This window comes from Notechis scutatus, chromosome 2 (assembly GCF_049901735.1).
Source record: "Notechis scutatus isolate UNSWTSFEM ecotype Mainland chromosome 2, rNotScu1.2, whole genome shotgun sequence".
Classification (NCBI taxonomy): Eukaryota; Metazoa; Chordata; class Lepidosauria; order Squamata; family Elapidae; genus Notechis; species Notechis scutatus.
Genome location: NC_142010.1, coordinates 217416966 through 217428884, shown reverse-complemented (window position 1 = coordinate 217428884; position 11919 = coordinate 217416966). Strand labels below are relative to the sequence as shown.

General features: G+C 36.1%; 1 protein-coding gene across 1 annotated transcript; it reads right to left on the bottom strand.

Moving 5' to 3' along the window:
• Window positions 1–1873: 1873 nt before the first annotated feature.
• Window positions 1874–10227, bottom strand: TMED7 (transmembrane p24 trafficking protein 7). The gene is made up of 4 exons (XM_026673383.2): window positions 10155–10227; window positions 9807–10033; window positions 5965–6210; window positions 1874–4789 (listed from the first exon to the last, which is right to left on the bottom strand). The coding sequence occupies exons 2-4, from the start codon at window positions 9990–9992 to the stop codon at window positions 4553–4555; spliced, it is 669 nt and encodes a 222-aa protein (XP_026529168.1). The 5' UTR covers window positions 9993–10033; window positions 10155–10227; the 3' UTR covers window positions 1874–4552.
• Window positions 10228–11919: the final 1692 nt, after the last annotated feature.

The following is an 11919-nucleotide window of genomic DNA, read 5'->3' as shown; positions in this document are numbered from 1 at the left end:
TAAGTTGGACACAATAATGCAGTACATGATGATGTTTCCATGTGTTCTTAAAATTCAACATTTGATAATTAGTTTATTTGTATGAACATGAAAACTGAAAATTCTGGTTACTGCAGTTAGGACCCAATTAAATTGCTCTTTATTAAAACTTTTCCCATCAGATGTGTTGAAGTTTTGCAAAATTCTTAAACAGCAGTTTTATAGTTTCAACATATCTGAAAGGGAAGGGAAGGCTGGATTTGAATCTATCTCTACAGTTTGATAGGGATATTCTTTTCAAAGTTGCTGTTATGGTCTAGATCAGTGATCCCCAACCTTTTTTATGCCGCGGCCCGGTACCGGCATTAGCTGGGCGCCACAGCCCGGTACCGGCATCAACTGGGCGCCATCTTTTTTTGACGAAAAAGTGCTTCCGGTGACCTCACCGGAAGCACTTTTTCATCAAAAAGATGGCGGCATCAGCGCTCCGGTGAGCTTTTTGGGTAGAAATGGCTTTCTACCCGGAAAAGCTCATCGAGTGCATGCCGCCATCTTTTTGATGAAAAGTGCTTCCGTGAGCTTTCTACCCGGAAAAGCTCACCGGAAGCACTTTTTATCAAAAAGATGGCGGCGCCAGCAACCAGCGGCCCGGTAAGACTTGTTCCGCGGACTGGTACCGGTCCGCGGACCGGCGGTTGAGGACCCCTGGTCTAGATGATTCAGTTAGCACACCAAGGACATTCATTTTCTGTATTCCTACGAAAGGGTTATATTGGGCCTTTCACCGATTTCATTTACAAATGCCCTCCCTTCCCATTCTTCTCACAATTAGACAAAGTAGTTCTCAATTTATTTATTGTAACTATTTTCTTTCCCATCTTTCCAAGTTTCTTCAGTTGTGTTAACACAGTACTTGACTCTAAAATTATTTTTGGAATATTTACCAAGTCATGTGATTTCCAGAAGATGAAACGAAAAAAATTCCACCGCATCATTTTTTTCTAGTAGTTTTCCCCCCTGTATTTCTTCTTCTGCTTGTGCTATCAAGTCTCTTCCCCTTTCCTTGCAGTGTTGTAATCTGAGATAATAAATCTGTAGCCAGAAACTCATTTTAGTCACTGGACTTCCAGTTTGTAATAATTACAAACTTCTCCAGTCTGGTGCCCTCTGTGATATGGTTGTGAATTGCAATTACCTTACGAGTTCACTTAAGCATATGTTGTATGTGCACACACAGAAATATATGGTTGTATCCTGATTATGAAAAGATGAAAAATTATTGTGCTCTTGAATTGACGACAAATGATTATCTTAAGCTTGTCACAAAAGAATCAATAGGATTGGTTTGTAAAATTCTACAAGTAATTACAACAGGTGAAAAATAGGTGTAAACTGAAAAAATGAAGAACATCAGGTGTTAGTATATTTGTATCTGAGCATGTATAATAAATTTATATCTTAAAACAAAATTTAAACATACCCAGAGACTTGGATTGATCAATACTTTCAGCAAGATCAAAGTATCTGAGATTTGCAACTATCTGATAAATTATTAAAGGAAAGGGGAGGGAAACTGGATATGGTGGGAACTGCTATCCAAGATTTGCTGAATGCTAGTTTATGAAAAAAAAAATTGATTGACAATCAGTTATATCCATTTATCTATATCTACAATTAAATTATGTGGCAATCTCACACACAGTTTATGGAAGTAAGTTTTACAATAGTAAGAAAACCAGAAACTTTTCTGAGAATTTGTAAAGACTGGGGTTGTTCTTCAGCAGTGCCTTTGATTCTAAAACTAAGATGGAATAGTCCAAATCTAAAGAAAAATGGCAGCTTCTAAAATTTTTTTACAATTGTAAACTCTTTAAATAATAATTACTCAGCAGAATCTTACATTAATTTTATTATTTCATGTATAATTTCACGGGGCTATTTTTTGTCTTACTGACATTAAAGAAATGTTTTTTTTAATCAAGAACTGGATACATCATATTATACATATATAGGGACTTCAAGGAAATGAAATAAAAAATCTTGGAACCGTGCTATGGTTAAACTGTATTTTAATTGTATATCTGTGACAGAGTCTTTGTCTGAATAATTCTTATGACCAAATTGTGTTTACAGACATTTTTAAACTTGTGTTGGATTTGCTTTGTTTATCAACCACTGCTAATAATAATGTATGCCACAAATTTCTGAACAGAAAACATTGAAAAAAATATAAACTGCAGCAAGATACAAGATAATTTAGGCAGAATCCAAATAGTTAAGTCACTGTCCCAAATCCTATCCTACAAAAAGAACAGTCAAATATTATTATAAATTAAGGAATTAAATGCAAATTTTATACAATGCGCCTAAAATAAGTATGATTGGACTGAAATAATGCATGGCAAATACTTAGAACTTTGAAAAATAATATGTATATCCATATTGGCGTCATCAATATGCATTTTATCCTTGAATTACATCCTGTCAACTGCCTGTTACAAATTCAGAAATTAGGCCATGGTTATGAGCCTTTTCTCCATCATATATGTAACCAGTTTGATACAGATGGGCAACTTTGGAATGAAAATAGTAAAACTAAAGAAACCCTCACTGACCTATTTACAAAAAAAGTCTACAACTTTAATCTGAACAGCTAGGCCCTTATGAGACTTTCTCAGATTTATGGCCAAATGCCACTTCTGTCAATCTTTGTTTTACAGGATTTCTATGGGTCTCTTGTATTTGAATCATTAAAAGGAATGGAAGGATAAAGCACATCATCCTAAAACTGGTTTAATTACCGTGTTTTCACAAATGGCATGTAGGTTTACAAGAAACAACAAGTACGTTCAATAAATTTATTTTCTGCAAATTCAAGTGAAAGACCAAGCACATTCTACAGCAAGGTATTATTGCAGAATGTTAAACAAATACAGCACTGGAATATTCCACGTCTCTAAACACATCAATCTTCTATTTTCTAAAAAGCCACACCCACAAACTAAGGGGAAATATTAGGCATTTTTAGCACTAACAGTTACTCTGTGACAGAGCACCTCTCGTCCTTTTACAGTACAGTAAGGTAGCTCATACAGGAAAAAATGTAAAATGTGCTTACGGAATATCTACAAAGAAATGGGGGGAATGAGTCAATTCTCTGCAGAACAGTACTATAATACCAAGCTTATTTTAGTGAGTGCTAACCCTTAAGCATAGTGGTATTCATATTTTTGCAACCACTACAATGTCTTTTTTCATCCTCTCAGACAAGCTTTGTTATCCATTAGAAGATACCAGTTTTACTAAGAGGAATGAGGCTTACCTTTAATGTGTATGGTTATGGTGGTAATGTTAATTTCTTTTGGGTATTCTGAAATAACAGTGCAATCTTAAAAACCCATAAAAGCATTTGGGATATTAGAAAACAGGTATAATAGAACTAGCAATTATGTAGCAAAGTCCCTCATTCTCCCAAATCTTGTAAGCTGCTTCAAAAAGTAGCATCTTAGTATAAAGCTGGTAGGATAGGGCAATACAGTACTGTAAGCACACACGGGAAACTGTTCCCATCAATTTAGAATGTTTAATCAGCAAATTAATTCACATACATCCAGCATCTGCATACATTGCTTAATAAATCAATTATTTAGACCAAAACACTCAAGCCACATAATGGCCATGCAATCCTTTATTTAACATGGTAGTCTCCGGATCTCTTGGATTGTAACTCCCATGATTACTGACCATCTTTAAAATTTATGGGAATTTTAGTTACAAATATCTAAAGGGCATACGGTCGAACAGCTCTGATTTAATATTAAAGAGACTACAAGGTTAAATTTTAGCTGCAAGTTACTTAAACCAGTGCATTTTTGCTTAGTTCTATCAAGTTCAAGTGAAAACATTAAATTCCTAAAATTTAGACAGTTTGTGTCAAAGCTGATTTAGTTCTCAAGGCAGCAACAACAGCAATCCTCAGAGACTCAGCTTCAAGAATTAGAAGGCATTTCCCCCATTATTTAATTTAAAAAGCAAAATGCAAAAATGATAACTTTTCAATGCACAGAAAACTGTTTTTTCCCAGGACTTTAAAATTGGTACAGTAAAATAATATATATATATATATACACCCCCAAAAATGATTCAAGACCCTAGATTTTCCAGAGACATTCAAAACAGTGCAGTACAAGACTTTGAGACTACTGTTAATTATGTGTTTTTGTGTTCAATACTTCAACTTGCAAGGGGCAGACTTTTTTTCATTCATAAGGACAATTTTTTAATTAACCACTTAAAGGATTTTCTTAAAGCACTATGTACTTACAAACAAATCTCTTTTTTTAAAAAAAAATAGCAATTATTAGATTTCTCAGCATATGTGAAAGAAAATCCCAGTATGTAACAAATAAAAGGCTGTCTTTTTTTTTTCTGTGACAGCTTTCGGAAGTATGAATTTCAGAACTTTGAAGTGAGAAGGCTAAAGGTATTTAAAAAGTTCCCTGTACTTAATTGTTCTTTAACTAGAAATCATTCAAATAATAATATATTTTTCAAACAATGGATTTAAAGCTTGTTATGATCCAACACGTGTTGTAGTGGTTCTTTTGTCAGAGAAGAAGCTTTTGAGAAGAAACACCTGCCCAATGCTAACTACAAGTAGAATGATGGCTTCGCCTACTGACCAATAAGCCACTCGCGTGTTTAAGTCTTCTGCTCTGCTACGGCCTTGTGCTTCCCTCAGTCGAAAATGTGTCTGATAATCAATGACAGACTTTAGAGCTTCATGAATTGAAACACATGCTGACTCCATCTAGAGACAGAAAAATAGCACTGATTAGTAAAACAGACTGGAATCTAATTACTATTAATAAAATAGAAATAGAGTCTTAGGTAAAAAAAATGGAAAAACTTTAAACAATATTTTATCATAGCATATAAGTAGTTTTACAAAAATCAAAAGATTATGTTCTTCAGAATCACATTATTGTAATACAGCATTAATCTAGTTGCTTGTACATTTGATTAGAATAAAAACCAATTCTAAAAGTATTTCTTTAATGAAAGAGAGCAACTACCAGACAAGTTTCTCAACACAGAAACTGTTGTCAGCAACAAGAATGTCAGAACTTGATGCAAACTATACATTGAAAGCTTTTCAATTTTAACTCTAATATCTTGTAAGTTTATCACTGAGATCCTAAAATGAAACATGGATACATATAATGATCTCTATAATCAATCATTTAAATTATTAACTCATCTAACCTCTTTCCCCTGAATAATTGAGAAGATTCCTTCCAATCATCTAAAATGTAGTTTGGAAATGGAATGATATGAGAAAAGGATTGAGCCCATCTCTGTACTACTGACAAAAGCTGTTCCACTGATAGAATATGTTATTAAGCGGCAGTTTCAAAATCCCTGATCAACAATGATGGATGCTATATGTTGCAGTTAACAATAACTGGAGGTTTGCAGTTCTTCCTATTGGGCAACAGTAAAAACCATATGCTTTAGGGAGTGTTTTGCACAATAATAGCCAAGACTTTGGTTGCCGTTTATTAACTTGTTTGTTCCTTCTCAGAGGACAGCTGGTACTAAAGCTGCAGAAATCTGATGTTTTCATCTACCTTCTTATCCCACCTTTCATTCAAGTTAGCACTCTTATTTCATCTTTCCTGTTTGCAAATTGGAAGAAAAACGAATTGTTCATTGTAATGGAGTTTAAAATTCAGAGGTCCTTATAAACCATTCAAGCAACATCAAATTGCAATTTATAAAAATATTTACTTAGGTAAATGAAAAGGTGACAAATGCCATCCTCCCTTGTATTTCCATTTTTGATGAAGTGAGAATGTCACTCAATTAACTGGCCATATGGTCAGTCTATTAGACAAAAATAAAATTTCTGAAGTTCTATAAACTGACTCTAGTATATTTTAGGATGAAGACAGCACATTACTGTGTACTCAGAATTCACCATACCTGAGTAAGTGCAGTGACTCTGTTTTCACTGGGAAAGAGAGGTGGGTCATCCCCAACTTGGAAGTCAAAGTATACTGTTTTGTGTGTAAAAGTTGAAAACTCATTGCTGAAACAAAACTTATATGTTCCATTTCTAGATGCAGTAAAGGTAAAAGTATCATACTGTTTCTTCATTTCTTTATATAGCACAGCCCCATCTGGATCTTCTAAGCGGCAATCAACATCATAGTGTCCTCCAGTAATCACCTGTGGAATAAAGAAAACTGGTATTTGGAACAATAGTAACTGATGCTATTCTTATCAGTTAAAGTAGTATCTTTACAAAGCAAATATACTAAATAGCACATTGTTTAAAACTTCAGCAAGGGAAATTAAATATATTGCAATCACAACTAAGTCAAAGGCAACTTAAAACATTTTGTTGCATTTCACATTTTTGCACTTGTAGTAATTGTTTGGACCAAATAATTGAAAAATAACCATAAAAGTTATCAAGTTAAAATGAAAACACATCACTTAAGGATAACTCTATTCAAATTGGTTAAAACTGTTAAAGCCACAATTTTTTGAATTTCTTGCTACTATAAATAAAATCCTATCATATCTAAAACTAGATGCGCATTTATAAAAGACTGACATAGGCTTTACATTTTAGTGAAAGAAAAGAGGATGACCACCAGCAAGGTATAGTTTCTCCATTACAGCACCTGTTAGAAGGCATGAAAAGCCAAATTGGAAACAGATGATCCTGGAAAAATCCTATCTATGAAGTCAGTAAGAATTGAAACTGATCTGACAGCATGTAATCAATGAAAAATGCAAAAAAAGGGGGAACATTAAAACCTGCAGCACTTCTGAAAAAGTTATTCATTCTCTAAATTGAGGAAGCCCATTCATCTTGCATTTGCACAAACACAATCTCATATGCATGCATGACCTTATTAAAAGATAAATGTTCATGAATAGAGGGTTCCTTTCCATTTTTGGAAAGCTTTTGGCTTAGTAAGGATATGTTGTTATGAAAGAATAGGGCAACTTTTGCTATTTTGCCTAACGTTTATTAACCTTCTTACAAAATAATTAGTGTAAAGGAATCAGCAGCTGGAGGTAAAAACAGACAAGATTATCTCCATATCAATTATGAGAAGTCTTACTACATGAAATAGATAGTTCTTATAGAAACCAAATCCATGCTATTGTAGTTTGAAACCAATGCATTGATAACACTGAAGATTAAGATTAAAGTGTTATGGAGTCATATTTTATATCATCATATAAATGATCAAGCTAGATAACAAAGTTACATTCAGCAAAGCAAACTTTTGAAAATGAATAAGTTCAAAATATATTAGACAAGGTTTTTAAAAAATAGATTATATACATTAAGTATTTTCTTCACGTATACATGAATACAATTCATTCTATTCTAGAATAGATTATCCATAAAGAATCCATGCTGAAACCAAGAGAATCTTTGTCAACGTTCACTACCTACAGCTGAACAAGAAGCACCAGAGTTACAAAGCCTGAAATTTAGACACTAGACACCATGGCTAGCGTTTTTGGAAATTCTGCAGATAAGAGTGCCTTTTAGATTACTGTAATTTGGACTTCACAATAGAGTTGTAGATACAGATTGCTCATAATCATGATGTTCCATTCTATTACCTTCTGTTCTAGTTTCATAGTCCTTCTCTGAAAGAATTGGTATTGCTTTCCTATTAAGAATGCTGGGTGTAATAAAGGTTATTTTTTCTTACCAAGTCCTGGCCAATTTATAATGCAATAGAATTTCCTTTTACCTCTTTCTCTGAGCTGCACTAAGATTCATATTCTGGGTAGATGGGTACATGCAAGTCTTTTTCAATAGTAAAATTACAAATATGGAACTTTCCAAAGGAGATCTCCATGTTTCATTTTTTAAGCAGTTGAACAGTTGTATACAATTGAGATTTTAATTTTACATATTTGATGTTTTAATTTTAATAATGCCATTAAGTTTTATTTTATGGCAGGCTGATAGGTATTTTTCCACTTTCCTGGTTAAGACAAAATGCATTTGAATGTGCAATAAATGAATATAAACCCTAAGAAATATTGTTCATGAATAAAAGCAAAGATAAACATTAGATCAATGAATCTCTGCCATATAAATATAAGAAATATTGTGGTTAGTATTTTGGAAAAAGCAAAGTAATAAAAGAAAATTAATTCTATTCTCAAGATTCTTTTCTTGTATCAGAATTTTAGATAAAATTTCCTAATAAGAAACTTAATATCAAATAATAGCACCGTTTCCATAAAAATAATGTGATGGCAAGAGGATCAATGTTACGGAGGCTCCCCAAAAAGGATAAATATACGATTGGTTTACTAAGATTGCAGTTACTGCTGTAGATAAAATTATACAGCTCATTTTTATCATCACTCCTGTGTATCAAAATCTGTTAAAACATCTTACTCCATGGATAGTCGATTTCAAATATTTACTATTTGAGTTTGTTTTCCTAAATCTTGATAACATAAAACATTATCTGAAGTCATCCTATTAAATGAGAATAACAGTCTTAATATTTAGTTCTGACACTAGGATTAAAAGATGACAGCATAGTTGGGAATAGCATTTAACACCTCACCAGTAGAAAATGAAGTAGACAGAAAGATAAGCTAATGTTGCTAAATTAGACACTGTTATATAGTTTCTTAAGATCAATGAAGCCAAACTGATTACATAACAATAGTACTTCCTCTGTTTCTATTGAACAATGAGATGAATCATCATTCAAAATGGATAGCAAATAAATATATTCTTCATATTTTAGGCAACATATGGTTCATGCATTTTAATCTCCATACAACACAACTCCATTTCAATGTCATATTCTAGAAAGACAATCATATAATGTATTTGTCTACAGAGTTTATAGTTAATTTTTTAAAAATAGGACTGTACACTGAACCTTGCTTTCAATGGAGATGTTGATTTGATGGCACACAAAAAGTGCTGTTGGCAGAATTGCCTTATTCATTTTCAGAACAAAATTGTTGCTGCTGATATATGCATCTTCTATGTAAACTGTATGTACTTTATTTACCTGTATTAATATTGTACATACAATACATATTTTGGAGCTTATATAGCCTATTTACTTTCCATATCATTTTCTTCTTTTAAGTGAAAATCATACAATTTCACTTATTTTGCACATTGCATAAAACAGGTGTTTAACAACAGCCTATGCCCAATGGTTTGAAAACCAAATAATTATGCCCATAATGCCAATTATCCCCATACACCATTTTCACCATATCGCTGCCAGCAACAGGTAGCAAGTCCACATACAACTATCACGATAAAATCAGCAAAACAGCAAGAATAGTTTTGTGTGCGTTTAAAACCACACCCAGTACAGGTACACAATAGCAATAGCACTTAAGACTTATTATCACAATATAATAAGAAGGCTCAAAACGAAAAGGTGCATGGCAAATACCACAGCCTGTGAGGAACAAGACGAATATCTGTACTAAAAGGAAGGTCGGTTAGGTGAGAATGATCAATGGGGCAATGTCTCAACGCGGAACTCGCAGTCCTTAAGTGGGTCTTTGCAGAATTGTCTGCTACGTTTCCTGACAGGCTTCTTCTTCTGCCGCCTTTATCAGTCCTGTTTGACTACACACACTAAAGGGGCCGCTTTCAACCCCATTCCTGCCCAACCAACTGAAACCATGCGAGAAAGTGTAAGGGAGGATTGTTCTGCGCGTGGAGGGACGGACACCCGTCCAGCCCAGGGCGTCCACTTGCCTATGTGGCGCCGCGAAAGGAACGATGATTTCCTTACCTGAAATTCCAGGGTACACTTAGTGCCCTGCACGATCTCCTCATAGAAGCACTGCTTGGCATTATCGGGCAATTCGAAGGTAATCTCCGAGGCGCGGACCGACCCGCTGAGCTGCAGCAACAGCAACAGCCCCGCCGCCAACCAGCCTGCGCAGGCACCAGGGCCTTGCCAGCGCCGCAGAAACATCTCCCACACCGGGGCTCGAACTACAAGCACAGAAGGCGAAGCTGAGGGGGAATAAGAAAGCAAAATGAGCGCCGAAGGGAGAAGGATCAAATCGCCAGCCTCATTCACGCAACCGGGAAGGAGGCATTCTCTGAGATGGGGGGGAAAAAACCCCACTCTTACCTGCCAGGTAGCCGAAGACGCGCCGGTTCGGCGTGGCCGTGCGAGAAAGGGGAGGGCGAAGAACGGAAGAGGTGATCCGGAAGTGAACGGATTCTAGTTAAGACGAGAGCGAAGAACTTCCGGGAGGGATCATTTGTAGACGTGGTGTTCGCTGAGGAGAGTAGGCGGTGTTGCAGAAAGGAATGGGCGGAAATGAAACAAAGAGATGGGCGTAGTCTAAGATACTATTGGTCCTGTGGGGAGAGATGGCCGCTCCTAAAGGGCGGCGGGAATGGGTGGAAAACAGGTGTTGCTAGGCGACAGCGGTTAAGATGTAAGCCGGCTTTTCCTGTTCTACGGTTAGCCGGAAGTACCATCCCGGAAGTACCAAACAGGAAATTCTGGGAATACTTGTCGCCCCCCTCCCCCCCCCCAAGGTTCGGGTGGCGCCAATTCCGTTACCCTTCAGTATAACCACGAACTGCAGGCGGCGCGTGCTGTTCCAGGTTGGTAGATGAGTTTTGTGCTCAAGTTGAATGTTAGTATTGCCAGCCTCAATTAAGTGTTGATTATATAGCAATATCACTTAAACTTATATATTGCTTCACGGTGTTTTACAGCCCTTTCTAAGCTGTTTACAGAGTCCCCCAACAATTATTGCCCCCAACAATCTGGGTCCTCATTTTACCCACCTCGGAAGGACAGAAGGCTGAGTCACCCTTGAGTCTGGTGAGATTCCAACTGCCAAATTACAGTCAGTCAGCAGAAGTAGCTGCAATACTGCACTCTAACCACTGCCACCACCACAGCTCTTTTATGCTGGTTTTGCCCACTCGTTTTGATCTTGTATGTATTTTGGTTATTTTGATATTTTCTGATTTTTATTGTTATGCCTTGGCCAGAAAGATCAAATCCTGGTGTTGTCAGGGTTGAGCCTCTGTTCCTCAGACCTAAACAGCCTTCAAGCACTGGTGGGACTTTGATGGCTCACTTGGTATTTCCCCAGCTGTGGGCATGACCTCTTCCCACCCCACCCCCAACACTGATTAAAACTGACCACAAATAAAGAGCTACACAAAACAGTATCTGCCATCTCAGTTCCTTAAGCCAGCCCAATTGAATTCTGTTTGATGGCAATGAAAGCCAGGGAGAGATCAAGGAACATAGATTTATAATCAAAATTTTGTTTTCAAATTGAATTAAATTTTATGTCATGTTTACTTTTAAATACAAAGTTGTAGGACATGTGGGAAGTATACCCCAAAAGGATAATCCCAGAAACCTCACAGCACCAGAAACCTCAGAAAACAGTGCCAAGAAAACTCAAGACAGCCCTTCCTCCTTTAAGAGAACCAAGAATCACCAGCTGAAAGAACTCAGAGCAGCCTGCTGATGGCTGTTACAAAAGTAACAAAACCTGACCACATAAATACTTAAGTAGAGCCATTAAGACAGGGGTCTCCAAACTTGGCAAACTTTAAGACTTGACTTCAACTTCCAGAAGTCTCCAGCCAGTTATGCTGGCTGGAGAATTCTGGGAGTTGAAGTCCACAAGCCTTAAAGTTACCAAGTTTGATGACCCCTGCATTAAGATAATGGGAATCAGGCTAAAAATAAACTCTCCAAGGTAAGCCGAAACTCCTTTTTCCTGACCCTGACAAGATTAATTCCTAAAATAGGAAAAGCAAAAGTTTGAAACAGGATTAGCTCATCAGGGCAGGAAGGAAAAACTCAGAGCAACCACTAACCAGGACAAAACCATTAAACTATAATAGGAATTGTCCAA

What these genes read in the sequence shown, in the direction of transcription:
- TMED7 (XM_026673383.2), bottom strand. Translation starts at nt 9,992, where the DNA reads ATGTTTCTGCGGCGCTGGCAAGGCCCTGGTGCCTGCGCAGGCTGGTTG. An exon ending in AGTGTACCCTGGAATTTCAG is followed by an intron (nt 6,211 to 9,806) that starts GTAAGGAAATCA and finishes TTTATTCCACAG; the next exon opens with GTGATTACTGGAGGACACTA. An exon ending in GAGTCACTGCACTTACTCAG is followed by an intron (nt 4,790 to 5,964) that starts GTATGGTGAATT and finishes TTCTGTCTCTAG; the next exon opens with ATGGAGTCAGCATGTGTTTC.